Source organism: Primulina tabacum, chromosome 10 (genome assembly GCF_025594145.1).
Source record: "Primulina tabacum isolate GXHZ01 chromosome 10, ASM2559414v2, whole genome shotgun sequence".
In the NCBI taxonomy this organism is placed as follows: domain Eukaryota; kingdom Viridiplantae; phylum Streptophyta; class Magnoliopsida; order Lamiales; family Gesneriaceae; genus Primulina; species Primulina tabacum.
In genome coordinates, this window is record NC_134559.1 from 2,570,463 (window position 1) to 2,595,929 (window position 25,467).

The 25,467-nt window shown below is 34.3% G+C and overlaps 6 protein-coding genes across 9 annotated transcripts; 5 read left to right on the top strand and 1 right to left on the bottom strand.

Annotated features, from left to right (window-relative positions):
* Positions 1-1,899: 1,899 nt before the first annotated feature.
* Positions 1,900-4,919, top strand: LOC142505216 (uncharacterized protein At1g01500-like). The gene is made up of 2 exons (XM_075618104.1): positions 1,900-2,821; positions 4,118-4,919. Exons 1-2 carry the CDS (start codon positions 2,168-2,170, stop codon positions 4,340-4,342), a joined length of 879 nt encoding a protein of 292 aa, XP_075474219.1. The 5' UTR covers positions 1,900-2,167; the 3' UTR covers positions 4,343-4,919.
* A 1,015-nt stretch (positions 4,920-5,934) lies between these two features.
* LOC142505803 (uncharacterized) lies at positions 5,935-8,619 on the top strand. Of its 2 annotated transcripts, none has more exons than XM_075618910.1 (7): positions 5,935-6,057; positions 7,003-7,117; positions 7,198-7,260; positions 7,330-7,377; positions 7,469-7,522; positions 8,042-8,099; positions 8,341-8,619. In XM_075618910.1, the coding sequence occupies exons 2-7, from the start codon at positions 7,034-7,036 to the stop codon at positions 8,382-8,384; spliced, it is 351 nt and encodes a 116-aa protein (XP_075475025.1). In that variant the 5' UTR covers positions 5,935-6,057; positions 7,003-7,033; the 3' UTR covers positions 8,385-8,619. The 2 variants fall into 2 exon arrangements, with proteins under 2 accessions (XP_075475025.1, XP_075475026.1); XM_075618911.1 differs by having other exon boundaries at positions 5,962-6,057; positions 7,016-7,117.
* A 1,647-nt stretch (positions 8,620-10,266) lies between these two features.
* LOC142505355 (protein REVEILLE 6-like) lies at positions 10,267-14,240 on the top strand. 2 transcript variants are annotated; one of them, XM_075618313.1, is made up of 8 exons: positions 10,267-10,749; positions 10,990-11,047; positions 11,690-11,813; positions 11,905-12,081; positions 12,161-12,295; positions 12,427-12,536; positions 12,973-13,032; positions 13,878-14,240. In XM_075618313.1, exons 1-8 carry the CDS (start codon positions 10,463-10,465, stop codon positions 13,947-13,949), a joined length of 1,023 nt encoding a protein of 340 aa, XP_075474428.1. In that variant the 5' UTR covers positions 10,267-10,462; the 3' UTR covers positions 13,950-14,240. The 2 variants fall into 2 exon arrangements, with proteins under 2 accessions (XP_075474428.1, XP_075474429.1); XM_075618314.1 differs by having other exon boundaries at positions 10,269-10,749; positions 11,965-12,081.
* Positions 14,241-15,260: 1,020 nt separating this feature from the next.
* On the top strand, positions 15,261-18,145 carry LOC142506186 (putative polygalacturonase). The gene is made up of 6 exons (XM_075619365.1): positions 15,261-15,408; positions 15,607-15,918; positions 16,196-16,316; positions 16,648-16,822; positions 16,930-17,000; positions 17,377-18,145. Exons 1-6 carry the CDS (start codon positions 15,370-15,372, stop codon positions 18,084-18,086), a joined length of 1,428 nt encoding a protein of 475 aa, XP_075475480.1. The 5' UTR covers positions 15,261-15,369; the 3' UTR covers positions 18,087-18,145.
* Positions 18,146-18,943: 798 nt separating this feature from the next.
* Positions 18,944-19,420, top strand: LOC142506004 (brassinosteroid-responsive RING protein 1-like). The gene has a single exon (XM_075619143.1). The coding sequence runs from the start codon at positions 18,944-18,946 to the stop codon at positions 19,418-19,420; it is 477 nt and encodes a 158-aa protein (XP_075475258.1).
* Positions 19,421-21,378: 1,958 nt separating this feature from the next.
* Positions 21,379-24,916, bottom strand: LOC142505835 (calmodulin-binding receptor-like cytoplasmic kinase 2). Of its 2 annotated transcripts, none has more exons than XM_075618952.1 (6): positions 24,602-24,916; positions 23,148-23,371; positions 22,835-23,003; positions 22,591-22,680; positions 22,192-22,493; positions 21,379-21,866 (listed from the first exon to the last, which is right to left on the bottom strand). In XM_075618952.1, exons 1-6 carry the CDS (start codon positions 24,816-24,818, stop codon positions 21,606-21,608), a joined length of 1,263 nt encoding a protein of 420 aa, XP_075475067.1. In that variant the 5' UTR covers positions 24,819-24,916; the 3' UTR covers positions 21,379-21,605. The 2 variants fall into 2 exon arrangements, with proteins under 2 accessions (XP_075475067.1, XP_075475068.1); XM_075618953.1 differs by having other exon boundaries at positions 23,148-23,478; positions 24,602-24,739.
* Between the last annotated feature and the right edge of the window lie 551 nt (positions 24,917-25,467).

The window sequence follows — 25,467 nt, forward strand, 5'->3', positions numbered from 1 at the left end:
GAGATAGACTCAGATTGAGAATATTCTAATCAATTTGCTAAAAAAAGAAAAAAACAAGAATGTTCCAATAATGCTAATTGGATACTAACCTAGTTACTTATTATTAATAATAATAAGTAAGGAATATCATGATTTCTAATAATTTAAGACATAGTTTGGTACATGTGATAAGGGAGGGATTGATAAATAATCATTTTTACATGTTTGGTGCCTTTTTAAAAAGCTCATGATTTGATAAATAATTTTTTAGAAGGATAAATTATCTCTTCTATTATGTGTGATAATTTTTATTTAATGATAAAATACACTACAAATGACTTAATTATCCTCAATTTATAAATGATTTTTATAAATCTATGCTAGTAGGTAGAAATTAAAATCAAATAAATTTATTTATTTATTTTTATATACTATATAGTCTGATAATTATATAAATGAATTCGAGATAATTATATAAATAATTTTTATAAATCTCTATAAAATTATTAGTATTACTTGATTAACTTTAAAAATTGATATTTGACTTGACTCACAGAATCAAGAGCTCAATTATCCTATTATATAATATATAAAATTAGTTAAAAATAAATAAATCATGCAAGCACTATCGGCGCATGAACATATAAAAAATATGAACTCAAGCAACAATTTTGAAATTATAAAATTTATTATGATAAGGTTAATTTTGTTATTACAATCTAATATATAAATTTAATCACTCTTATTAAAATCATACCAAACATTAAGGCTCCGTTTGGTACGTGTGATAGGATAAGTAATGATTAATAATTAGAGTGATTAAAAAATGAGATATATGGATTAATAGTATGGTGAGATAAATAACATGGTGTTTGGTATGATTTTAAAATGATGAATTAATTTTGTAAATTTTATTGTAATGACCAAAATGTTAATTAAATATATATTCTTAAAATAATTGGATAAATAATTAAATATTTATAATTATAATTTACATTTATTAAAATTAATTTAAATATATTTATTAGAAATAAATATGTATTTATTTTAATAATTAAAATATCAATAATATTTTGAATGTTAATGTTAAATAAAGTTTCAGTAATAATTACAATATTATTGTTTTTTTTTAAAATAATTATAAATATTTTTAAAATAATTTGATAGATAATTAAATATTTATAATTATAATTTATATTTATTAAAATTAATTTAAATCATTAAAAAAATAAATTAGAATTAAAAATTATTTATTTTCATAAAAAAATTAATTAACAAGATTACAAATTTATAAAAATTTAATTTAAGATAATTTTGCATTACAATTTATTTTCTTTATAATAATTGAAAATAATAAAAATATATGCAATTAATTTATAAAAAATATAATAAAAATTTAAATATTATATTAATTATTATATTTTCACTAATTTTAATTTTTCGTATTATATTGAAAAAAACAATTCAAGGGTATTATGGTCAATATACAATCTTATCATGATCACTATTCAAAAAATATTAATTATCACACCCTTTGAGAAGGGATATTTAATCACACATATAACATGAATAGTGTGTCTTTCAATCATAATCAAGGGCCTATAGATTAATAAAAAACGAATCAAACGCGAGATAAGAGAATGATTATTAAATAAGCATTCTCTTATCATGGCTACAAAACATAGCCTAAATATAATATTCTACATCTTATTTATCTTATATTATATATCACATGTTTATCGTATCATATGTATTAAAATATACCTAAAAAGATTTAAAAAAACAAGTAAATAAAAATTTAAAGAAGGAGCCGAGATCCGATACCTCGGCCCCTTGTTTATTTTTTCAACGGGCCGTAATGCCAAACACCGGTTTTTCGGTTTGTTTTTTTCCACAAAAAAAAAATATTTTATTATTCTGGATTCGGATGCTCGTAACCCGGTTGTCTTCTGCTGCGTTTACTGTATCGGTCCGCGAGGTCAGATTTCCTCATTATCCCTTCTCTACCCGTTTCTGACGCGTGAGAACCACGCCCTCCTTCTTCACCGATTGCGGTCTCCCCGATAACCGATTTACCCTCCTCAATCCTGAGATTTATCCCATGGTCCCGAAACAGTGAACTTCCATATTCAAAACCCTGATTTTCCAGATTCTGTTAGTTTTACTCACCGAAATTTGGGGTTTTGAAATGGATGATAAGGGTGATAAATTAGCTCTAGCTATATACAAACCCCTGAGACTCACGGGTGGTTGCTTGGAAATTCGTTTGTTCTACGTTCGTGTTGCGCCTTGTTCGGTCGACAGCCTCCCCGATCGACTCACGCTTCGCCACCTCCGCCGAGAGCTTGGGGTTTTCTTAGAGATCAACGGATCCCGTGTTCAGTCGTCCGATTCCGTCTCTATCTCCCTACGTCGCGATCGTGTCGACAAGGACGCATCAGAAGTCACCTATGTCAGCACAGACAGCGTCAAAATATCGGGTCCTGCCGAATTTGAGGTCTGTGAGGAGGAGGATTTGATTCTGTGTGGCTCGTTGCAGAGAGCCGATGTTGCTTCCTGGACCAATGGGTCTGGGTGGAGCATGGATTGTTATGTAGCAACCTCCCTTGCTAATGGGAGGTCTGCGTTTTTGCAGCCGAGGATCGGTGTTTCCTCTCCATCAATCGAGGTTTATATAGCGGGATGCTGTTCAGGAATTCCGGAAATTTTGACAAAAACTATCCTGGTCAGTCCAAGGAGGAAGGTATTGAGGCAAGGGATGCTTGATGCTATTCCTGAGGAAGAAGAGATAGGAAAAGAAGGCAGTCTATGCAATGGTTTTGTTCGGCAAAGGAAATCGCAGGTGATGTCAATTTTGTCGTGTTATTTCTTAGCTTTAAATGTACGAGTATGTTAAGATACACGACTTATATTCTTTTCCAATAATTATTTCCTACTCAATCTATCAAACATTCAAAATGTGTTGTCAGCAAATGTCCTTGCATATTTCATCCTTTTAATGATGGTGATTCTCTACATCAAGTAAAGATGCTTAAAATTTTACTTTTTTGATTATTGATAACTGTTAATAAATAATGGAAAAGTTGTTAACTGCTGTTGAAGTTGGAGAAGTAACTCTATGCGTGAAATCAAGTAAAACGCTTGCTAGACTTAGTCACTTAATACCTCTGATGTAGATTGTCTGCTAGTAAAGATAGATGGAGGATTCCAGCTTTGATACCTGTAGCCGGTTTTCTGCTGCAGTAGTCTTTGGTATTGATTGGTGTGGACGATAGCTCAACCCATAATCAGCCCAGATACCATATAATTAATCGCACTTCATAAATTACCTGTATCTAACACATTATTTTTATCATTCATGTTACACATCCATATCATTCAATCCTCTCATGACATGTGTCAAACGGTGCCTTACTATTGTATTTTTCAATCAAGTGTTTTATGGATTGAAGTATGAACACACATGGTATGCCGTGGGTTAAGCTAGTTGATTCACCTTTCATAATCTTATTCCTTGCTTTAATAGAGCACTTATTTTTTGCTGAAAGAAATTATTTTATCCCGTAATTGAGTAGCAACTCCTGAATTGAGGTAGACAGTAGATTTGCATGTTGACAAGCGTAATTTGAGTTTTTGTTTCTGAATTCGCTGGAAAGTTATATTTGTTGTTTTGTCCGCTCTAATGGTAGATTGTGCTGGAGCTATTATGGGCAAAGAAATTCCTTACGACATCTATGTTCACCCTTTTGTTCCATGTTTTGACTACCTTCTGATCTCTCTGTCTTTGTTCAATTTTTAATTGTACTTGTTGCATAATCCAACTTCTTGATTTAATATCTTAGACAGGTAATTGGTATTATTACAAAAGTTTTTTTATTTGTTATTTTTTCATTTGAATGTGAATCACATCCTCCTTGCAACCCTGATTATTTTGCCCTGTAATGGATATGTAATGATATTAAGTTGACTTAAAACGGATCTCGTTTTCTGTTTCATTTATGACTCAACTCTATGGTTATTCTAATGTGGTGTTTGCAAGAGCAGATTTAATCATCAGTCCCCTAACCCGTGCCTAGCACGACTCATCCCCCCAAATCTTCAAGTTGTTTACATTTGCTCCCTGTGACCTTATTTGCAGTTGATGGAATCTGATGCATATGACTACGAGTCTGATGGGAAAGTTGGACATTACTCAGAAGACATGTACTATGGTGAAGATGGCCAGCTTTCTTGGTTCAATGCTGGTGTACGGGTTGGCGTTGGGATAGGGCTTGGGATGTGCCTTGGAGTTGGAATTGGTGTTGGTTTACTGATGCGTTCATATCAAGCTACAACGAGGAGTTTCAGGAGAAAGTTTTTTTAGATCTCTACAGCCTCAGTGATGTGGGAACAAGGATTAGTAACATGGATAGATGTGTAGTGTTCTTTCTTTGAAATCATATATGAAACCTGGATTATACCATAACGCAAGCAAGTGAAAGCATGCAATGCAGCTAATTTACAGTGACTATTTGTGGGTGCTTGTCAAATGGTTTTAGGGTAAAGACGGTCGGCAGCTATGATGTTTCCTTCTCTTGCCTCAAGTCTTCATATAACCTGTGTAGTGTCTCGCGGGGACGCAAGGGTTGTGTACGATTCTGTTGGTGTAACCTGTATCTAGTTTTGGTAATATGTAAATATTTTCTCTTTTCATGTCCGTTTGGTGGATTTTCGCTCTCTGTCATCATGTTGACCAATTTTGTTCATTGTTGAGTTTGAATAAGTAGTTCTGATGCGCTACAGGTTATTTTTTATGTACGATGTTGAAGAGTTTCATGTATAAAAACATTGTGACTTGTATTAGGAAGAGTTTAATTGAAACTTGTGGCAAGCGAGTTTATGTGATGGTTGTATTCTTGCAACACCCAAAATATGGTAGATGCTTGGCGTTTCACAGCGAATATTATTTTTTTAATGAAATTATTTTCATTAAATAAGGTAAAAACATATTTCGTTTACAACTATACTGGGCATCTCCAAAAGAAAAATTACCGTGGGTTCGAAACTTTATCTAAACTACTACAAATCATCAATAACTAAAATCGTAGTGGAAATACAACGAAAGCATAAATTTTTTAATATTCTTAATTATGGCTTTAACATCGATTTCTCACTCTTAAATACAATACGATTCTTTGCATTCCAAATATTATAAACTGTAGCTGCAAGAACAATACTTTTCATCTTATTAATGACTGAATTACCTCGTAGATTCCTCTAAAAGCTTTAAGCACACCCGTTGAAGATTTCATGGACTTTTTTATCCCACGCCACTTCTGAATTCCATCCCAGATACTCAAATATTTTAAGATAAGAAATTGTCTACTATATTCAGGAAAACTTTTCTCATCATCAGTCAATATGTACTTTTTTAAGTGAATTTCTAAAAAATAATGATCACTAAATTAGAACCACATGTAAAACTGGTAACATGTAATTTCATCCATATCTGATTAAATTCACATCATTTATATATTTTATTTGCGAAAACTTCGGTTATCCTAAAATAAAGTCATGGGTCGAGTCGTGTGTGTGTGTGTATATATATATATTAAAAAAAGGAATCCGGAGAGCCTTCTATGTAACAAGTACGATTTAACTCATTTTTTTAAAAAGAAAATTACTCTGAGTATAATTCCACTACAAAAATTGGAGGTCAAAACAATAAATTACTTCCAATTGCTTTAAAATAAATTAGTTATTTAATACAATATATTTTAAGAATATAGTATACGCATGTGAATTATTATTTTTCTTTATGTACACAATGTATTATATAATTTTGTAAAGGAAAGTTGTAGGTTATATAAATATATAAGACTTTAAAGATGATTTTTTAAAATTATTTATTAATATTTTTAGTTTATAGTAGTTTATCATAATAATTTGATGGATGAAATAATTATTTATAATAATATTTAATGGAAGAGTGGGCAATTTTTTGATAATTCTTGAAATTATTACGCTATTAAATACGGAAACCAGCGTCTTCTGCTACACGAACAGTTTCTCTTTCTCCGTTCAAGTTCTTGCTTCCGGGTAGTCAATCATTACGTGTTTTCTTCGTCTCCCTTTTTTATGACTTTTTTCATCTACGCTTTAATTTCTGAATTTTTTGGATTATATATCGATTAACCGCTCATTATTAGATTGTCTCTCGTCTAGCTCCTAGCTTGTTTGCATGTTTCTGTAATCACGAGATGTACAGGGGATGGATTTTTGTCGTATTTTCTGTTTGGATCTATCAGGATCTGGGTTATCGGATGTCTACTGAAGTCAATTGAACGGAAATGTGAGATTTGGGATTATATTTGAGAAGGTGTGGATAAATGTAATTGATTTGATTTGAAAGTTGTTGGGGATTTCGCTCGAACTGATCTGAATTTTTCTGCGTTCATGCTTATTTTTTTTGAAGTCTGATTACAAATTGATTATCAGCTATCATTTAGTCATTTGGAGTTGGAAGTGAACTCTTTTATTTGAAATGTTGACATCAGCAGTATCTATTTTTGTTACTGGGCTTTTTGTGAAACTATTAGTATTTGAAGATGGTTGTGACCGCAAGAAATTAATAATGATAATATATTGAATTATTACTGGGCACAGAAATATTCGAGCTGTTCTGCACCTGGGCGTTTTGAGAAATGTACCTGTTCGATTTTAGGCCTAAAACTCTAGCAACAATTTGTAATCCGTGAATTTCGTGTGTAACTCATTGCAGGGCACCACATTGCTCGTTGTCACATAATTTTATAAGTTTAAATTATGAAATATTATTTTCCACTTGCTTAAGTGATCGATCTTAAGATATCTAGCTTATTATAAGTTATAAATTATTAGTCGCACAATGTTGAATGTTGACCGTGTTAGGACTTGATGTCATTGCTTTATGAGTTTGAACCTTGAAAGGTCCTACGTTTTTGTAAAACATTTCCTTAAAATAATAGTTTTCCAGTTAGAATTGGTGATTTGCATATGTTTCAGGTGTTGTTTATAGGTTGCTTGTGGGAAGAATATGTCGGGCACCGAGGAAGTCAAAGAGCAAACTGATGCTGTTATGGAGGATGCTGACAAGTCCACGCCATCATCAAAGCAAGAGGTTGTGTTCTAATTATGTTATTTTGTCAAACTTATTATTATATCCATGCCATTTTCTTATAAGAAACGATTTTCTTGCAGGAGGAAGCTATTAAGAAGAAGTATGGGGGAATTATCCCCAAGAAACCACCACTGATCTCAAAGGTATAGCATAACCTTTGACAGTACTTTTACTAAGAACCTAAGGAATCCTATGTAAACATTTGATGCCAGGATCATGAAAGGGCCTATTTTGACTCTGCTGACTGGGCTTTGAACAAGGTACTCTCTGCTGGTGTTTGGACGAATTTGTTTTTTACTCATACGTGTGCTTTTATGGCCACTAACAATTATTCATGGCTTATCACAACAGCAAGGTGCAGACAAGCCCAAAGGACCACTAGAAGCTCTTCGGCCTAAGTTACAGGTATATATAAGCCTTAGATCATCTAACTGGGTGTTAATATCTGCCCCCGTAATTTATTTATGGGGTAATGAGGGATTGCCGAAAGCCGATAACACATCAAATAGATCATCCAGTTGCTCCCCCCTCGTCATTTTTCATAGTTGAGAAAAAAAAGCAGATCTATTAAACTGTTGAGCTTTCCTTTTTTGTCTCTATATTCTTGACTGAATGTAACATTTTCAAAATATGTTCTATATCATAGCAGTGATTTCAATTTCTTCATGGCTGGTTTTCAGAACTTAGTTATGTTCCATGCATCGAGTTGCAGATGCTTGACTGCAGATTACCGATCAATTACATTCCTGAATTACTATGATTGATAATAAACTTAAGTATATCTGTCATTGAGTTGCTATTTCATTATGCTGTTTCCTCTTCACGCTGAGGATGACTGCATGAGCCTGATGCTAGCTTATGGACTAATATTTCTTTTGCCACTTTGCTGACACATTCTGTCTCATTTTGCATTTGACGTTCCAGCCAACACAACAGCAAACCCGATATCGTAAATCTCCTTATGCTCCATCAGAAGGTGAAGGTATGCATGATTGTTAGACTCTTCCATAGAGATCATGTTTAAATTCTCAAATTGGTTTGAGTAGAACAACATCAATTTTTCTATACGGTTTTTTATAATTTGATTTTCTCGAGAGTACTAGTTCAAGGAATCATATGTTTTGCACTCAAAAGAGAATACCTTAAAACATAAAATCTACGTAGTGGAAACTGGTTAGGATCATTACAGTACATAATTTTTTGTTGTTGTGTTATATATGTAGATGGCAACACTGCTCCATCAGATGATGCGCCTGTGAAAGAATAAGTAGCTGCTGTTGATCCTGCTGTAGCATTACCTGCATCGTAGTACTAGCAGAGTAAATTTCTGATAAATAAATTTTACCCAAAAACCTGTTATATTTGGGAAGAATGCATCTATATGCTGTATTCTCCCTTATCAAGAATTCTTCCTAATCTTGTTTCTGTTGTAGACTATTTCCCCTTTGCCATCATCTGACGAGTATACTTTTATTTGATATTTTAGAGGTGTATTTGGGATCTGATTTCACTTAAATTACCTCATTTAGGCTTAATTTTTTTGCTGATCTGATATGCTTGTCATGTTTCCACTTGTACAAGTGTTGTGAAAATGGTGATGAGCAATCAGTCGATTTAGCTGCCAATGTCTGTGTAATATGCACTTGGTTTGCTAATCGATTGCACCTAAACTTGGAATAAATTGCCAGATAAGGAGTATGTGCTAACTGAATTTGATGTATGGATATTGTCATCATTTACTAAAAAAAGGTCGAAATAAGAGGCATGACATAATTTGCAAATAGCTTTCCGCGATAACCAGTGACTTCCTAACCCCAGTTTAGCTTTAATTTGATGAGTTTAGTGATGAAATTATTGTCTGTATTCCTGCCTTTGAACTTCTCGATGAATTACATCAAAATATGTGACCTACTTATCTTATCTAAGCCTTTTAAATTCGATTCCTTGTCAATTTTGTTCCTTTGAAAGACGTGAGGAAAGAGCTTCACTTATTTCCTGAATAGTGTTACTTTTATGTATTTATCACTACTGAAATGTTGTAAAATTATTAGATATGCAAAGAATTTAGGCTGAACAAAAAGAGAAATCTGGCTTAAATTCACACAAACAGATATATTCTTGCGCCTTCGCTGCTGTGGTAGTGTTCTCCAGCAAACATTTTTTTTTTGGCTCAATATATTTTTGAAGTTTGGGGATGGACTTCGTGGATAACTTGTCACGTGTTGCTGTTTGCTTGTGAAATTGGGTGGGAGGAAATTTCCAAAAATTCAATACAAAATTTGAGTTGCGTTGAAAGAATAATTTTTCTTACTAACAGAAAAAGAAGGAAGTGTCTCTCTCTTTTTCCCCCAAAAAGGATATTGTAGAAAGCGAGCAATTCAGCAGGTTGGCTGAGCGTGTTTTTACCTGAAAGAAAGCAGAAATCGTGAACGAATTTCTTTGAAAATTAGTGTCCGTCTGGAGTGGACACGTTCGATGGCATGGCGGAATTTGGCTACGTATAGATTCACGTGAACGTACGGTCCCACTAACAAATGAGATACGAGGGGATCAAAGGTAAAAATAAACAGGTGTTTGGTTATTAACCACAAGATTGAATGGCAACGCAAACAAGTAGAACTTTCTGAGATGTTTTTGATTGAATGGCAACGCAAGCAAGTTGAACTTTCTGAGATGTTTTTGTTTCGGAACATGGGCAAGAATTTGTGTGAGACGGTCTCACGAGTCGTATTTTGTAAGACCGATCTCTTATTTGAGTTATCTATCAAAAAATATTAATTTTTATGCTAATAGTATTACTTTTTATTATGAATCGTCTCAAAGATAAAGATTCGCAAGACCATCTCACAAGATACCTATTCGTAGAAGAGAATGATGATATGTTTGATATAGAAATTATATTTTTAAAAATATCTTAATAAATTTAAGAATATGTCTTACTATTCACATTAAAACTGATATTTTAAGGGTTTGCGCAAATTTAATTGTTAAAATATTTTTCTTAGAAAATAATGTCTAATCAGCTTCTCCATCCAAACATCAGTTTGCAATTCTTTTTTATTTTTCTTGGAATTGTAAGTTGGTCCGATTTTTATATTATCAAGATTGAAACAGCAACCCGACTAACTTTATGTTAGATAGGCGATGCATATTATATATTTGACTCAAGAGCAGAATCAAAACAGAACAAAAGTCCACCGCCAGTTGCTGAGCAAATTAAACCACAGAAAAACCTGACTTTCCAAAACTCCGACAAAAATATTGTCTACTTTTGCCAAGTTCGTCGTATTCTCCTCATATTTTGGCCATTTCATTTTTTGGGTTTGTGCTTGGAATTCTCAATATATGGTGTCACTATACCCGAGTCCTCCACCGGGTCAGGATTATAACCATTTTGGCAGCAGTTTTTACATGGCCGGAAGTGGCGGCGGAGGTGGGGATTTCATGGATATTGGGCTTGTGGGGATGCCAAAGAGAAGCGACGATGACATGAACTTGCCTCAAATGGTTCCGTTCGTGTGTTCGGGCATGGAGGATCCGAACAAGAAGATCCGAAAGCCTTACACGATCACCAAGTCCAGAGAGAGCTGGACCGAGGAGGAGCACGATCGATTCTTGGAGGCTCTCCATCTGTAAGATTTTTCTGCTATGTTTTGTGTGGCAAATTCCTAGTGAAAGGTTCTGGAAAAAATATAGTGATCGCGTATTGGCAAGACGTAGATTTTAATAAATAAATATGGGTTTGAATCGAATGTACAAGTGGAGAAGGGGTTTTCTTGTTTTTAACTTGAGATTAAATTTAATGTAAATAAATTCTTCCAGACAAAGAAGGTGATTATACTTTTTCTCTGGTTTATTTTTCGGCTTTTCAGATTTGATCGTGACTGGAAGAAGACAGAAGCATTTGTGGGGTCAAAGTCAGTGATCCAGGTGATTAATCTTATTCACATTTTGATTATTTTCCTTTGCTGAAATGACTTGGCAGTTGTGAGGTTGCGAAAGGTGAACTGAACAACTTTCTGGCTTCCTCATGTTTGTTTTCTGTATGTCTCGAGACTCGAGAGCTTCAAGCTGTCGAGAAAATTTGTTTCTGTTCAATATGGTTCATTTTTAGCCGAAGATGGTTTCCAGGCCTAGTTATGCGGTAAATAGTTGCTGCCATGTTGCTGCAGAGCCATCATATTTTTTTAGTGTCGGTATGTATTGCTCTAAGGTGAGCAAAAAATTGATTTTGCCCCCTCTTGTTTCGAAAATTTTATATTTTGAATGTCCTCCCCTTGATAATTTGGCTCCGCAGCTGCTGCCGTGTTTCTTTTCCTGCTAACAGGTTGGTCTGACGAGTTATTTGTTATCCTCTGCCTCGTGTGAGTGGATAAATTGGCATCTAAAATCGGAGAACTGTGTACTTTCATTTTCGGTTCGTTACTCCATTGGGTAGTTTACTTGCTCCTTTAAGGCTCAGTACCTAACCTACACATGGTACATACTGCAAAATGATCATCGGGATTGTTTCTAAAAATGTAGTGCATGTTTCGTCTTATGTTTCATAGACTGACTAGTGGGCTTTTGCAGATACGTAGTCATGCTCAGAAATATTTTCTGAAGGTCCAGAAGAATGGTAAAACTGAGCACGTGCCTCCTCCACGTCCAAAGAGAAAAGCATCTCATCCGTATCCACAAAAGGTCCCAAAAAATGGTTGGTACTTCTCTTTCTGTCAATTCATCTCGGGTTTTTTTTCAAAAACTGCATGTAACGTCCAAATTGTGTTTTTTCCCTGGTCTACCAGTTTCAGCGGTGTCTCAAGCCAGTGGTGCATTAAAATCTTCATCTGCTCTGCATGATGCAGGGCATGCTGGGAGGCCTGATCCACTGTTGGGGTCAAGAAATCTGGTCTGCAGTTCACCTTTGTCTCCTTGGACGTACAATGTTGTTCCAACAGGCACTGTCTCACATATATCAAAAGGTTTATTTTTACTAAGAATGACATACAACTTTTTCTATTTTGTTTTAAGATGTTACTGGAGTATTTCCTGGTATTTCAGATGATATCGAAGCAGTCGGTTTTACCATGACACAAAATTGTAGTGGCAGCAATGATGATGGTAGCACTCTTCGGTCATGGAAGTCTGAAAAGATCAACTACCAAGGAGAAGGAAACCAATGCAAAGCTGTGAGAGGTCAGTTTCTTTCTGTCAATGTTCTTTTATTTTTGTTAATTTATCTGATCTAGAGCAAACAGAATTATTAATATGGTTGGAACTCCTTTTTCATCCATGTGTTAAATTTGCTCAAGCTATTCTTGTTGCAGCTATACCAGATTTTGCACAAGTTTATGGTTATATTGGCAGTATCTTTGATCCGAAGGCAAGTGATCACTTGCAAAGGCTGAAAAAGATGGACCCTATAAATGTTGAGACGGTGAGCTCAAATTCATGAAATAAATTAAGTGTTCACTTTGGGATATAGTACGTTATTGGAGTTATTACTCATTTGTGGATACTTAATTTTTAGAATATTGGATCTACGTATCTCCTTAATTAACCTCTATTTTTTTGAGCCTCGCCTTTCCTAAAGGCCAATTGGGAGTGCAATTCATTGGTTCTAGAATTCTCTACTCAGCATGGCTGAAAATATGTTAATAATATAGATTAGTTGATCTGAAGTTAAATCGTTCCATGAGAGGTTTTGGGGGCATAACTTGTGACAATATTTTGCTTGCTGATATATGTACATGCATTGGTTACTTTGTAGCTCATTTTGTTAAATGGTAGCTTAAGATTTATATGTTTATGTTTTTTTTGGTTGATTCGAGGAAAAACAATGATTTAATGTATCTTCTCTATTTTTGTTTCAGATTTTGATGTTGATGAAGAATCTTTCAATTAATTTGGTGAGCTCCGAGTTTGAGGATCATGTAAGTTTCTAACATGCTTCCTTGCTGCATTCTTATGTGCCATTTTAGTCTGTGATAGGTTGGTCTCCATGTGTTGGGTTTTTGGTTAAATTTGACCCCTTTATATTTACTGACAAATACCATCACATAGACAACTATTTTTCGAATTTTCTTCAGGATCCTTTTGATCGATGAACTGTGAAATTTAGTGCTTAAAAACTGTGTAAATTTTTGGCTGAAACTTTCTTTTTAATTGCTTTTTGTGAACTGTATCAAGTTCAACATTAGTATTTAGATGGCATTTATATACGACTTGATCGTAACTTTTGTTTAGACTTGATCGAACTTTTTTAGACTTGCTTTCTGACCTTGAAGATGAAGTTTGTGTGAACTACTGTATCAGGTTTACCATTGGTCTTAAAATGTCATTAATATGAGTAAATTTTTTGTCACATCTTTCTTTACTTGCTGTCTGACCTTCAGAATGAACAATTTGTGTGAACTGTACAAGGTTGACTCTCAGTCTACAAAATGTAGCTGATATACGTGTAAAATTTTGGTTGAAACTTTCTTTTTACTTGCTTTCTGACATTAAAAACGAACTATTTGTAATTATATATTTAGATTTGTTTTCTTAGAAACTAAACTTGTGTGATATCTTGATATTATGATAAGCCTAATTTTACTGTTCCATATCTACACCACGCCCCTCATCATATCCTCTATATGAACTAATAGACATGAAAAATAATTTTCTGCTTTACCCATCAAATCTTGGAAAGCAGATTGAGAAGATGAAGTTGATGAGTTACCTTGAAAAGTTAAGTTTCTGATTACTTGTTTGATTTCTACTTAACTATTGGCAGAGGAGGTTGCTATCATCGTATAGTGTCGGAATTGAAAACAATAGCATGGGTTGCACAATCTCATCTTCATAGACTTCTAGAGTTTCACGGATGCATTTGTGACATTTGACAACGTCAGAGCTGCGTGTATCTAATGACCATGGCTCAAGTAGGATAAAGATGCGTCGCCTGCTCTTATTTCCGGTATCTGTATCAACTATCAACCATGTATATAATCTACTTGTGACCTCCAACTGTTGCTTTAATTATGCTAACTTTGTATGTATAATGGACATGGAGTTGAGACAGATTTCTTTTAACCTTTTCTGGGACGGGCTTCTATAGATAGGTTCTTGCGATGATGGAAGTCTCTTGTTTTTTTTCCCGAAGTTTGCTCTGTAAAGAAGTCGATTGAGTTTTTTGCTTTGTCGATGAATTCTGCGATCACTATAATCAAGATTCAGGGACCGTGACAATGTAATGATTTAGCCTTACTTCTACACGAAGATAACTGAAAACAACTTTTGAAGTTGCTACTTGATTCATTCTTTCATTGCTCGGCGACTTGCTTCCGTTAATGCTCTCTTTTTTTTAAAAAAAAAAAAAAGTAAAGTTGTTTGTATTTCTACACAATATCCAGGGATAAGTTTGTTTATTCTACGGAAACGTTTTAATATAAATATTTCGATGATTCATGAATTAAATGGATTCCGGTGGTTTATGCTGAAATATACGTAAAAAACACCGAAAATAAAACGACAAAATTGAATCACATTAAAGTTTAAACTGAATAATTGTCTACACGAATTATAATATAACTTAACAATACTTTATCGAATAAAATCTTGCATAATTTGATTTCGAACCATATTTTTATCACATTTGAAATCTGTAGAATTCAAAAATTCTAAAAAATAAATAAATCAATAGTCAAATACCTCAATTCAAACATAATTTCACAATTAAAATTGTCCACTGGAAAAATATACCGAACAAAACATTTTAGCTTCGGAAATATCATTTTTCTTTTTTTAAAAAAAATAAAATAAAATAATGACTAAAGAGCACCTAAATCTTATTATTAATATATATATAAGCTTCATAAATATATTAAAGCTGAAGAAATCCTGCAATAATGGGGCAGCTGCTGCAGCCACAATGAGTGCCCCGTGAAGTAGTGGGCAGTGAAATGAAACTCACGGGGGATGGAATAAAAATCAAAATTAACTAACTTCCAACTGAGACAAACCAACCACTTACCTACGTCACAACCTCAAAATTTATTCTCAGAATTCATGCAATTATTGACCAAAATCATCATCAATTCTTAAACTTATGTGTTATACTTGGATGGATCAAGAGTAGTAGTTAGTATCTTTTTACAAGATCCCATTAATTAAAACTGTATTTTTTTCCAATATAGGAACAAAGTAACAGTAAGGCTTCTATAAATACTAATGCTTTGTCTTCTCCACTACCAACCATATTCCCATTTCCAAATCTTTTCCAAGAAATGAACTATTTGGGGAGAAGTACCTTTTCCTGTCTTCAAGTAAGATAATTAGCACTTCAAATTTTTTTTTTTCACAAAAGTAAATTAAAACACAATCACATTTAGCATTTCAATGTCTGTACATTGAATGGGACATTTGCAGCTGTTTGATGCTATTTTTTACATGCATTTCTTGATATAGTACATTCGATCAACATTTACATCACATTGTTTGCGAAATTGTTGAATTGGATTCAGATTCTTGCACTGGTCCTCGGTGTTGTGAACGGAGTTAAATACAGAAAGGCAAGAATTCTGGAGTCATTTGAGTATTCAGCCATCAGTTGCAGGAGTCACAGTGCATCAATAGAAGAATTTGGTGGGGTTGGAGATGGAGTTACATTGAACACAAATGCATTTCAAGAAGCAGTTAACCAGCTAAGCCAATATGGTTCAGATGGTGGGGCTCAGCTCTTTGTTCCTGCTGGTAAATGGTTAACAGGAAGCTTCAATCTCACAAGTCATTTCACTCTGTATCTCCATAGTGATGCAGTTCTTCTTGCCTCTCAGGTCTCTCCTCTCTCTCTCTTTCATGGGCCGGTTTTATAGTTAATTACTTTTAATTTAATTCTTCCGTTACTTCCTAAAATATCCGATTCTTGTATTATATTTTGACACTACATACAATAACTAAAAGTTTCAACAACCTCACCCAAGCCACTTTGGCTTAGTGGCACCACATTCTCAGAAATGCGAGACAGATATAGGTTCAATTCTTCCCCCACCCCCAAATTTAAAAAAAAAATGTTTTCAACCACATCACTTAACATTTATTAGCACATTTCAGGAGATAAGTTCCTGGCCTGTTGTTGATCCCTTGCCATCCTATGGTCATGGAAGAGATGCGGCTGGGGGACGATACATCAGTCTCATCTTTGGCACAAATCTCACCGATGTTGTGATCACAGGTAAAATTCTACTTATACATCAGCAAAGATAAACCCAAAAATTCAAGAGAGAGGAACAATTTGATGGATTTTACTTTTACTAGCCAACACTTGCGATTTTGTAAAAATCACGTCTCCATTCTTTTTTCATTTAGAAATTGTGCCCCACTGGAATCCACCCCTATGTGAGAGAACTTTTTCTTTATCAGTAGCATATGTAGGTCATGTGTTGGTTGAGGGACAGTTCAAATGTCACTTAGGTTGACTTAAAAATTATAGCTTTTAGCAGAGTAGCAATGGTTCGATCCTACCTTACTATTGTTTTCTTGGGTTTTTTGGCCATCTCGCACAGGTGAGAATGGTACAATTGATGGTCAAGGTGAACTATGGTGGTGGCAGTTTCACGGGAAAAAGCTAAAATATACAAGACCTTACCTTATTGAAATCATGCATTCAGGCAACATCCAAATTTCCAATCTAACACTTGTGAATTCTCCATCATGGAATATTCACCCTGTTTACAGCAGGTCAATATGCGTGCTCCCGAGTGTTTTTCTATGGCTTCATCTCTTTCAATTTTAAAACTAGCTCTATATTATGATTTACCAGTGTTAATATTTATGTAAAATTGCAGCAATATAATTATACAAGGCATTACAATCCTAGCACCAATAACATCACCGAACACAGATGGGATAAATCCAGGTCAGTTGGCTTCTGTAGCCTTTGAACACTTGTCCTGGAGCGTGAACATCTACACATTTTATGATCTGAAGGGGGGTCTACGAGTGTGTGATATCCAAGCAACTATGGCGTGAGTCAACATTTTCACAGACCGATGGTGAATGCAAATGTTTATTGGTGGAACCTTTTGCTTAGAATCTTACATACACAGGCCTGTGAGTCCGAGATGTGACATACAGTAGTAGGAATGTTCCACTTTTATTCCAACAAAAAATATATCATTTTACTCGACAATAATAGTGGATCTTTCGTTGAAATAATGTTGCCACCATTGAAAATGATTCAACTCCATTCCTCAGTTGAACATCAGACTCAAAAAGTTTTCATGTATACACAGATTCTTGCACAAACACAAGAATTGAAGACAATTACATCGTCTCCGGAGATGATTGTATTGCAGTAAAAAGTGGGTGGGATGAATACGGTATAAGCTACGGGATGCCTACCAAACAACTACTAATAAGACGCCTCACCTGTGTTTCACCGTACAGTGCCGCCATAGCCTTAGGGAGTGAAATGTCGGGCGGGATTGAAGATGTGAGAGCTCAAGACATAACAGCCATTCACACAGAATCAGGTATCAGAATCAAGACAGCAGTAGGCAGAGGTGGCTATGTAAAAGACATATATGTAAAAGGCATGAATTTACATACCATGAAATGGGTATTCTGGATGACCGGAAACTACGGCTCTCATGCTGACAACCATTATGATCCAAACGCGCTACCGAAGATAACTGGGATCAACTACCGGGATGTGGTGGCTGAAAACGTATCCATGGGGGCAAGACTAGAGGGAATTTCGGGTGATCCATTCACCGGGATTTGCATTTCTAATGTGACTATAGGGATGGCACTGAAGGCTAAGAAGTATCCATGGATTTGTGTCGAGGTGGAGGGGATTTCAAGTGGGGTGATGCCACTACCGTGTAATCTGCTGCCTGATCAGGGTGAAGAGAAACAAGGAATGTGTGACTTTCCTTCAGACACTTTGGCTATTGAGACTATGGAGCTACAAAAATGTTCCTACAGCATGAAATACATGTAATAGCCTTGTCAACTTCTTATTAGAAGCCTTTTTGCAATGAACTGTGACTTGAAACTTCAGTCTTGACTAATTTCTGTATGATTCTTTATTTAGAACTGTAGAACATGATGCAGAAAATATTCAGCTGCCTCTGGAGTATGGCCGGGTCAGACAAAAATACAGTTAATCCATATAAGTTTTTAAAAAGAAATTTCAGAGATTTGAAAAATTTTAACTGATGCAATGATTTGAAAATCATGTTAAGTCAAATAAATCATATTAACACCAATATTATGCGACGTCCTAGAAAATGTTTGCAGGGTTTTGTATGCATGCACACCAATTGCCAACACTAGACTTGGCTCATTGCACCCTGTTACAAATCAATTATTGTATTTCAAGCGAACTAAACACTTCTATTATTTTTATAGTTATGTTTTAGGTGTATTTTTGAAGTGTCCTGGTGAAATGATTACTGGGTGCATTCAATGCAAATATGTGAATCAAAACAATAGTTTATTTGATGAAAATACCCAACGTAAAAATTATGATATTGTCTAAAAAAAACCACAATGTTTCAAAAACATATTTTGACTTTTATACAATTATTTAATTTCGTGTACGAATAATTTTTTAAAACACCAAATTATAGGGCGGTGTCCAACTTAATAATGCTTGATGTCACTGTCCAATTTGCAGGGGAACACTTGCCGAATTCTGACCAACTGTCCTGATTCTTCGACTATCACCACGTTTCAGAGATTCGTTCCTCATATAATCCACAGACTCAACCATCACGATGCACAAAGAACAAAAACCCTTTAATTTTAATTTCTCTCTATACCAATTTTGAGACGAGAATTGAGAGAAACTTAACGATGAGCAGCTTGATTGGGGTAATGGGCTTCACAGAAATACTACGTCCCAAGATTACATTTTTCTTGTGGGAATTCTTCAAGAAATTTATAATTTTCACTCTCTTCAAGCTCATGGGCTTCTCAGGCCCTCCTGAAACTGAAACACGTCTCCAAGAAAATCAGACCCGGAAGCCCACCGAAGTAATACGGAAACTACTCCCGGTGATCGAGATCTCCGAACAGTCCGCCAACGCCCACGCCGGAAGCAGAGAAATATCAGGAAGCTGCGCGGTTTGCTTGTGCGAGTATCTGGGAGGAGAAGAAATCAGGTGCTTGCGGACTTGTGAGCACGTTTTCCACCGGAGATGCCTGGACCGTTGGATGAACCGCGATCAATGGACCTGCCCGCTGTGCAGAACCCCGATTACGCCGCCTCAAATTTCGTTGCTAGCTGTTAATGTTTTCGTCGACCGGGACTCCGAAGATCATGGCATGTAAATTTCTGTTTCTTTAAATAGATTTGTGGATTTGCCTATTTATTTTACTAATAATAATCAATATTCTAATTTTACACTTGATATTCATTTAAAACTAGGTCCAATTCGAATAATCTTTCCACCACGTCAAGATAAAATGGTTCCTTTTCTTTTAAAAAAATGAAATAGTTTTAATTATGGCAATCCATAAAAAATAAATGCATGATTTACTACCAAACCAAAAGGTGTGTATTGGTTATAAACTTTTAATGAATTTTATGGAGTTTAAAAGTCTAGAGGTATTCAAACTAGACTTTTATATACTGCATAAAAGTTTAGTGGTATTCAATGTAAACTTTTGTAGAATTTTAAAAAGTCATGTGGTATTCAAACTTGACTTTTAAAAACTCTACAAAAGTCTATAGGTATTCAAAATGTCAATAGACTTTTAATGACTCTATGGAATTCTATTAAGTACGAGAATTATAGCCTAAGGTACTATAATAAAATGTCAACAAAAGTCTTTGATTAAACCTAAAGATTTGGATGTACATTTAATTGAGAAATCTCTCAAATTCAATACAAACTTTCATTCTTTTCTCATCTATTTATTTTTCCTTTTTACTTTTTAAAAACATAATTAAAAATTAATTTTTTTATTAATTATTATATAACATTTTATTTTTAATTATTTTCTTTAATTTTAGTTAATCTATATATTAAATTATTGTTTAAGCAAATTCGTACCGATACTATACCAAAATTTTCGGTATACCGAACCAAAAAAACCTTACATTTTAAAAAAAATTATAATTTATTGTTTTAAAATATTATATATTTTAAAATTTTTGTATATTTTTCCGGTATTTCGGTATATACCAAAATTTTCAAATTGGATATCGTTACCGTACCGAAAAATTCTGTATTGTTACCGTACCATATCGAAATCTTCGGTATACTTAAAATTCGGTAAATTCAATATTTTTTTGTTATGGTAATCTCGGTATACCGAAAATTCGGTATTTTTTCCCACCCCTAACAGGGTTTGTATTGGCATGTGCTATATTACACAATTTTCTTTGAAAGAAGTGTCAATTTGATGAATTTCAAATTGAACTAGATAATGAAGCTCAATTGTCTTAATCAGCACAAGTTTATGAAAGTGACGACTTTGATCAGTTATTTAATACTCAAAAACAACAACGAGCAAATGCTAATGCATGGAGTGATATAATAGCCAATGGAATGTAGAACGATGTTGATCAAATTGTCAGTAATGATTAGATTTTTTTTTATAACAGACTACTCATTATTTTGAGAATTCTTTTAATAAAATTTTATTATGAACTTATAAAAATATTATTCATTAATATGTTGAATTGACATAAAGAATTGAAATTTTGATTTCAATAAATTGGATAGTTCATTTGTCGTTTTTCACAAATTAAATTGATTTAACTTTTAAGTAAATAAAATTCATTTACATTCATAAATAAAAATAATAATTTAAAATTGAAGAGGTTATCTATGTCCAATAATTATTTTAAAAAAATTAATAAAAAATAAATCACAATTATAAACTACAAAATTCACATAATTCTATGAAAAAGTTTACAGAAGTCTACAAAAATCTTGAAAAAAAGTCTATAAGAGTCTATGAAATTTGTTTTACAATTCTATGAGATTCCATAAAAGTCAATAAAAATCTATCAACTCCACAAAAGTCCATCATTAAAAAAAGTCATGAAAAATCTTTGAAAGTATAGAATGAATACACCCCCTTAAATGTGATAAGCGGAGAACAGTTTTGATATCCTGCACACCTACCGTGCACACCTTTGTGAGCACCGATGAGGTGTCACTTCGCCCATTGGATGTAATGAAATATAGAAAAATTGCGCATCTAATGGGCGAGTGACACCTCATCGGTGCTTACAAAGGTGTGCACGGTAAGTGTGCAGGATATCAAAACTGAAGCGGGGAAATGATAGGAACCTCCTATAATGGTCATGGTCGATAAATAATTAAATGATATTATAACACGAGAGTAGTAAAAATTTTACCAGAATTTCCTACACCACCACAAAACTATAAGCCACAAGCTACCAATAAAATTATTAAAGCACTCGTTTTCTCTCACGGTTCTCTACACTTTGTGGACTCAAAAACCAATTAAAGAGAAGCAGTGCGGATGCAAAATCCACGAGTTATTCCCTTATGGAGTTGCTTATCTGAGATTTAGCAGAGGTTGGAGGGACACCAGTGGTCAAGAAATCCCGGTAATCTTTCCGGAAGCTCCAGAGTTTCTCTGCACATTTCCTCATGGTAGGTCTGATGTGGCGAGTGGAACCCAAACATAGCAAGGCTAGTTCAAGAATCTTTTCCATAGCAAATATATTAGCAGGTGATCTCGTAAGTGTTGGATCCATAATTAATATTGCATCTCCACGAGCATATTTTTTCATTGCCTGCAGTTGTGTGAAACAGGTCGAATTTGAGCTAGGAAAAGATATGTATCTATGCTAGCTTCTGAAATGGTGTAAACGCCAGCAAACCTCAGTTATCCTATATACCCAGGTGATGAGAAGTGATTTCTGAGACAATCATGATCAAATTTTTATGAACTGATCGTGACGAATTTTTGAAAAAAAACTCACTTGTAGGCCCTTTCGCCAATACTCACAACCGAGTTATGGTATTTCTCTTCCACCTAATGTGGAACAAGCTGTATCTCATTGAAAACAGTTATATAGGCAAAATTAGATCTATTTGACAGGAGAAAATTGATCATACCCATTTCACTGTAACACGCTCCTTGATCTCCCGTTTTGGTTCAATAGGGTGCCTGCCAGTAACAAGCTCCACGAGTAACACTCCAAACGAGTAAACATCACTCTTGTCAGTGAGTTGGTTTGTTTTCATGTATTCAGGGTCCAAGTAGCCGGCAGTGCCTTTAACCATAGTAGAAACATGAGTTGCTCCTGACTCACCGTCAGCACCCAGTCGTGCAAACCCAAAGTCGGCTACTTTTGCTCGTAAATTTTCAGTGAGAAGAATGTTGGAAGACTTGATATCTCTATGTATAATGGGGTGATCTGCACTCAGTTTTCAAAGATTCCAAAAAAAATTAATGATCACAAATTTCCTATTGTCTTTATGACAGATTCAAATGGTGGCAAAAAAATTTAACACCTGTGTACGTGTGAATATATGTTACAGCATGAGCGACGTCAGTTGCAATATCAAGCCGAGAAGCAAAATCAAGAACATTACCATGGATGCCTGCACATAAATCGAACATGAACATTAAAATATGCAAAAAGATCATAAATATGAGTGTAAGACAATTTTGTGTATTTTTTTGGGGGGTGGGGGTGGGGACCCAATAGAACAAGACCTGAGAAATACTTTTGTGTAATAAGGTAGAAAAACTTACCATCCAAATGCTCCCTAAGGGTTCCATTTGGAACATACTCAACAACAAGAAGCCTCTCGTCTTTATGCTCCAAAAACCCATAAAATTTTACTAGGTTCAAATGCTCAATCTGTGCCAAAGTTTGGACCTCGGTTTCAAACTCAATTCCTAAATGGTTATCATAAACAATCTGTAGAAAAGGAAGAACTTTAAAACCAATGGTAACAAGGCTGAAAAAGTTCATGTTCTATCATATATTTCATGCTTTTCGGGGGAAAAACCGAAAAAAAATGAGGAACATAAAATAATATCCACTGAACTCTAACTTCCCAACCTTCTTAGCACGTTTAACTGCCACCAAAGTTCCATCTTCTAGTTGACCCTTGTAGACAATCCCAAAACCACCTTGTCCAATCTTGAAACTGGGTGAAAAATTGTTGGTGGCTTTGTAAATCTCTTCGATGGTGAATTTAACACTACCAGGTTCTTTTGAGTGAGTTGAAGCATTTGAATTACCATAAATGACGCGTCTCCTCTCGCTGCCCGAAGTTGAAGCACCTGATACAAAAAATATCGACGAACCATAAAATTCCTCATTCATATTCAACTTACATTCCGGTACATCGAATGCGGAAGAGGGTGGCATCTTCAATTTAAAATTGTATCTGAAAGTGATTTGAGCCACACAATAGCATAAAATTAAGTTCCTGGGGATTTTTGTTTCCAGTAAATTATCTTACGTGAATAAATCATGACAGAGAGACATTTTGTATCCAAAGAAACATGATCATCAAACAATGTGTATCAGCAAAAATCATCTTTTTCATAATATCTGTAATACCTATTCAATTGGCAAACTTTACATGATACGATTTCATCAATCAATGCCCTTTAGCAAAAATCTGAGCATATCAACCTCTTCAATGCCATACAGCACAAACTGAGTAAATTTTTTTAACAAGTCCCTGAGGCTTCCCCCAATTAATGAAAGTTTGGGGAATAATCAATCTTCTTTTTTGAAAAATAACCCACCGTGCATTCAACTACACTTTGGAACGGATTTTATTTGCCAAAAGTAGTTATGTATGTGTCTCTGAAAGTATACCTATATGAGAAGCTAAATATTTTTAAGGAAACTGTGAATATGATTGGCCTCGGTATTGTTAACTTGGTTATCTTCAAGATTAAAATAATTTTTGCTTTATATCCATTCGAACCTGGTTTGGCAATATGATATAAAATTGTGTTATTTACTGAACCGAGCCATAGCTCTACCGCAAGAACTATCGGAAACGAGTCCCTATCATTCCTTGAACGAGGCAATGTCTACTAATCTCTACTTGGGGGATTTATATCTATCTCAGTGTTTCTAGTTAGTTCGTGGCGATAATTCAAGCTCTACCAGCTAAATATTTGAAACTATTCAATACATTTTCTGTGGCACCATTGGCTTACTATTTGCTCTACCGTTGTCCGCGGGTCTGCTGACACTTCCGGCAGATCTATAATTTCTTCGCTTAATTTCTTTAGTCTATGATCTCAATTATAGCTCTTTGTTATCTTAATTTCATTACTTTATCTCAACTAATATTTATAATTATTATAATCATACTCAATATTTATCAGAACAATTCTTTCAGACCAAAAACTATGCATCAAAGCAACACGTAAGAATAATTTTTTTTAAAAAAAAAACACAAGCCAAATCTTAAAGAAACACCCTATAAATGCACAGCCAAAAAAAGCTTCAAACATTTATTAAAAAGTTATAAAAAAAATATCGTTTACCAGAAGAATCAGTGAAGACATTGCTCGTGCTTTTCGACGAACAAACAGGAGTGAAGCACCCCAGCAGAGTGTCGGTGATGGAGCGGATAGCGCTCCTGTAGGCGGCGCTTTGGAAAGATTCCGAGTAGTATGCGGAGGAAGCCGACGAATCTGCTACCTCATCCAGTGTACTGAGGACGGAGCCCCTCCGTACACCGCCGGGGCGTGGACTTTTCATGGCGGATCAATCCAATCGTACGACAACTGTGAAATATGAGAGAATAGAAAGAGATGGCGGTTAAGCTTGCAATTACAATATTCAATTGGTTTGGTTAGTTAATTCAACCCAATCGCACCTAACCAAAATCTTTTTAAAATAAGAAAATAAAATAAAAAACTGTTTAAAATAATCAGAGTAATGCAATTCAACTAATCAAAATTAAAATAATCCCCCTAATTCAATTATTCAAATTTAATAAAAATAATTGTAAAAAACTAATAAGTCAATTATGGTGATGAAATTTGTTTATCTTTAGTTCAACAGAATTCTAGCCTATCCTACTTACCAATGAGAAGGTATCTTATAAGACAGATCTCACGAATTTTTATATACCGATATTCACAATAAAAAATAATACTCTTAATATAAAAAGTATTTTTTTCATGGATGATCAAATAAGATATCCGTCTCACAAAATACGACCCGTGATACCGTCTCACACAAGTTTTTGACCCTTACCAATTATCGTTCATATATGTTTTAATAATCATTAGAATCGTATATAAATATAGTTACTCAACTCAAATTCTGTTAGGCTCGCCTAATTATCAAATGAATGATGATATGTATAATTTATATTATCAAATTATTAAATAAGAACGATTTA

Coding starts and splice junctions, on each gene's coding strand:
- LOC142505355 (XM_075618313.1), top strand. CDS start 10,463: ATGGTGTCACTATACCCGAGTCCTCCACCGGGTCAGGATTATAACCAT. Junction 11,048..11,689: donor GGTCAAAGTCAGTGATCCAG/GTGATTAATCTT, acceptor GGGCTTTTGCAG/ATACGTAGTCATGCTCAGAA. Junction 12,082..12,160: donor TGTCTCACATATATCAAAAG/GTTTATTTTTAC, acceptor CTGGTATTTCAG/ATGATATCGAAGCAGTCGGT.
- LOC142505216 (XM_075618104.1), top strand. CDS start 2,168: ATGGATGATAAGGGTGATAAATTAGCTCTAGCTATATACAAACCCCTG. Junction 2,822..4,117: donor TTCGGCAAAGGAAATCGCAG/GTGATGTCAATT, acceptor CCTTATTTGCAG/TTGATGGAATCTGATGCATA.
- LOC142505803 (XM_075618910.1), top strand. CDS start 7,034: ATGTCGGGCACCGAGGAAGTCAAAGAGCAAACTGATGCTGTTATGGAG. Junction 7,261..7,329: donor AACCACCACTGATCTCAAAG/GTATAGCATAAC, acceptor ATTTGATGCCAG/GATCATGAAAGGGCCTATTT. Junction 7,378..7,468: donor CTGACTGGGCTTTGAACAAG/GTACTCTCTGCT, acceptor TTATCACAACAG/CAAGGTGCAGACAAGCCCAA.
- LOC142506186 (XM_075619365.1), top strand. CDS start 15,370: ATGAACTATTTGGGGAGAAGTACCTTTTCCTGTCTTCAA. Junction 15,919..16,195: donor CAGTTCTTCTTGCCTCTCAG/GTCTCTCCTCTC, acceptor AGCACATTTCAG/GAGATAAGTTCCTGGCCTGT. Junction 17,001..17,376: donor CACAGATGGGATAAATCCAG/GTCAGTTGGCTT, acceptor ATGTATACACAG/ATTCTTGCACAAACACAAGA.
- LOC142505835 (XM_075618952.1), bottom strand. CDS start 24,818: ATGAAAAGTCCACGCCCCGGCGGTGTACGGAGGGGCTCCGTCCTCAGT. Junction 22,681..22,834: donor CCTTAGGGAGCATTTGGATG/GTAAGTTTTTCT, acceptor ATTTATGTGCAG/GCATCCATGGTAATGTTCTT. Junction 22,494..22,590: donor ATATATTCACACGTACACAG/GTGTTAAATTTT, acceptor AACTGAGTGCAG/ATCACCCCATTATACATAGA.
- LOC142506004 (XM_075619143.1), top strand. CDS start 18,944: ATGAGCAGCTTGATTGGGGTAATGGGCTTCACAGAAATACTACGTCCC.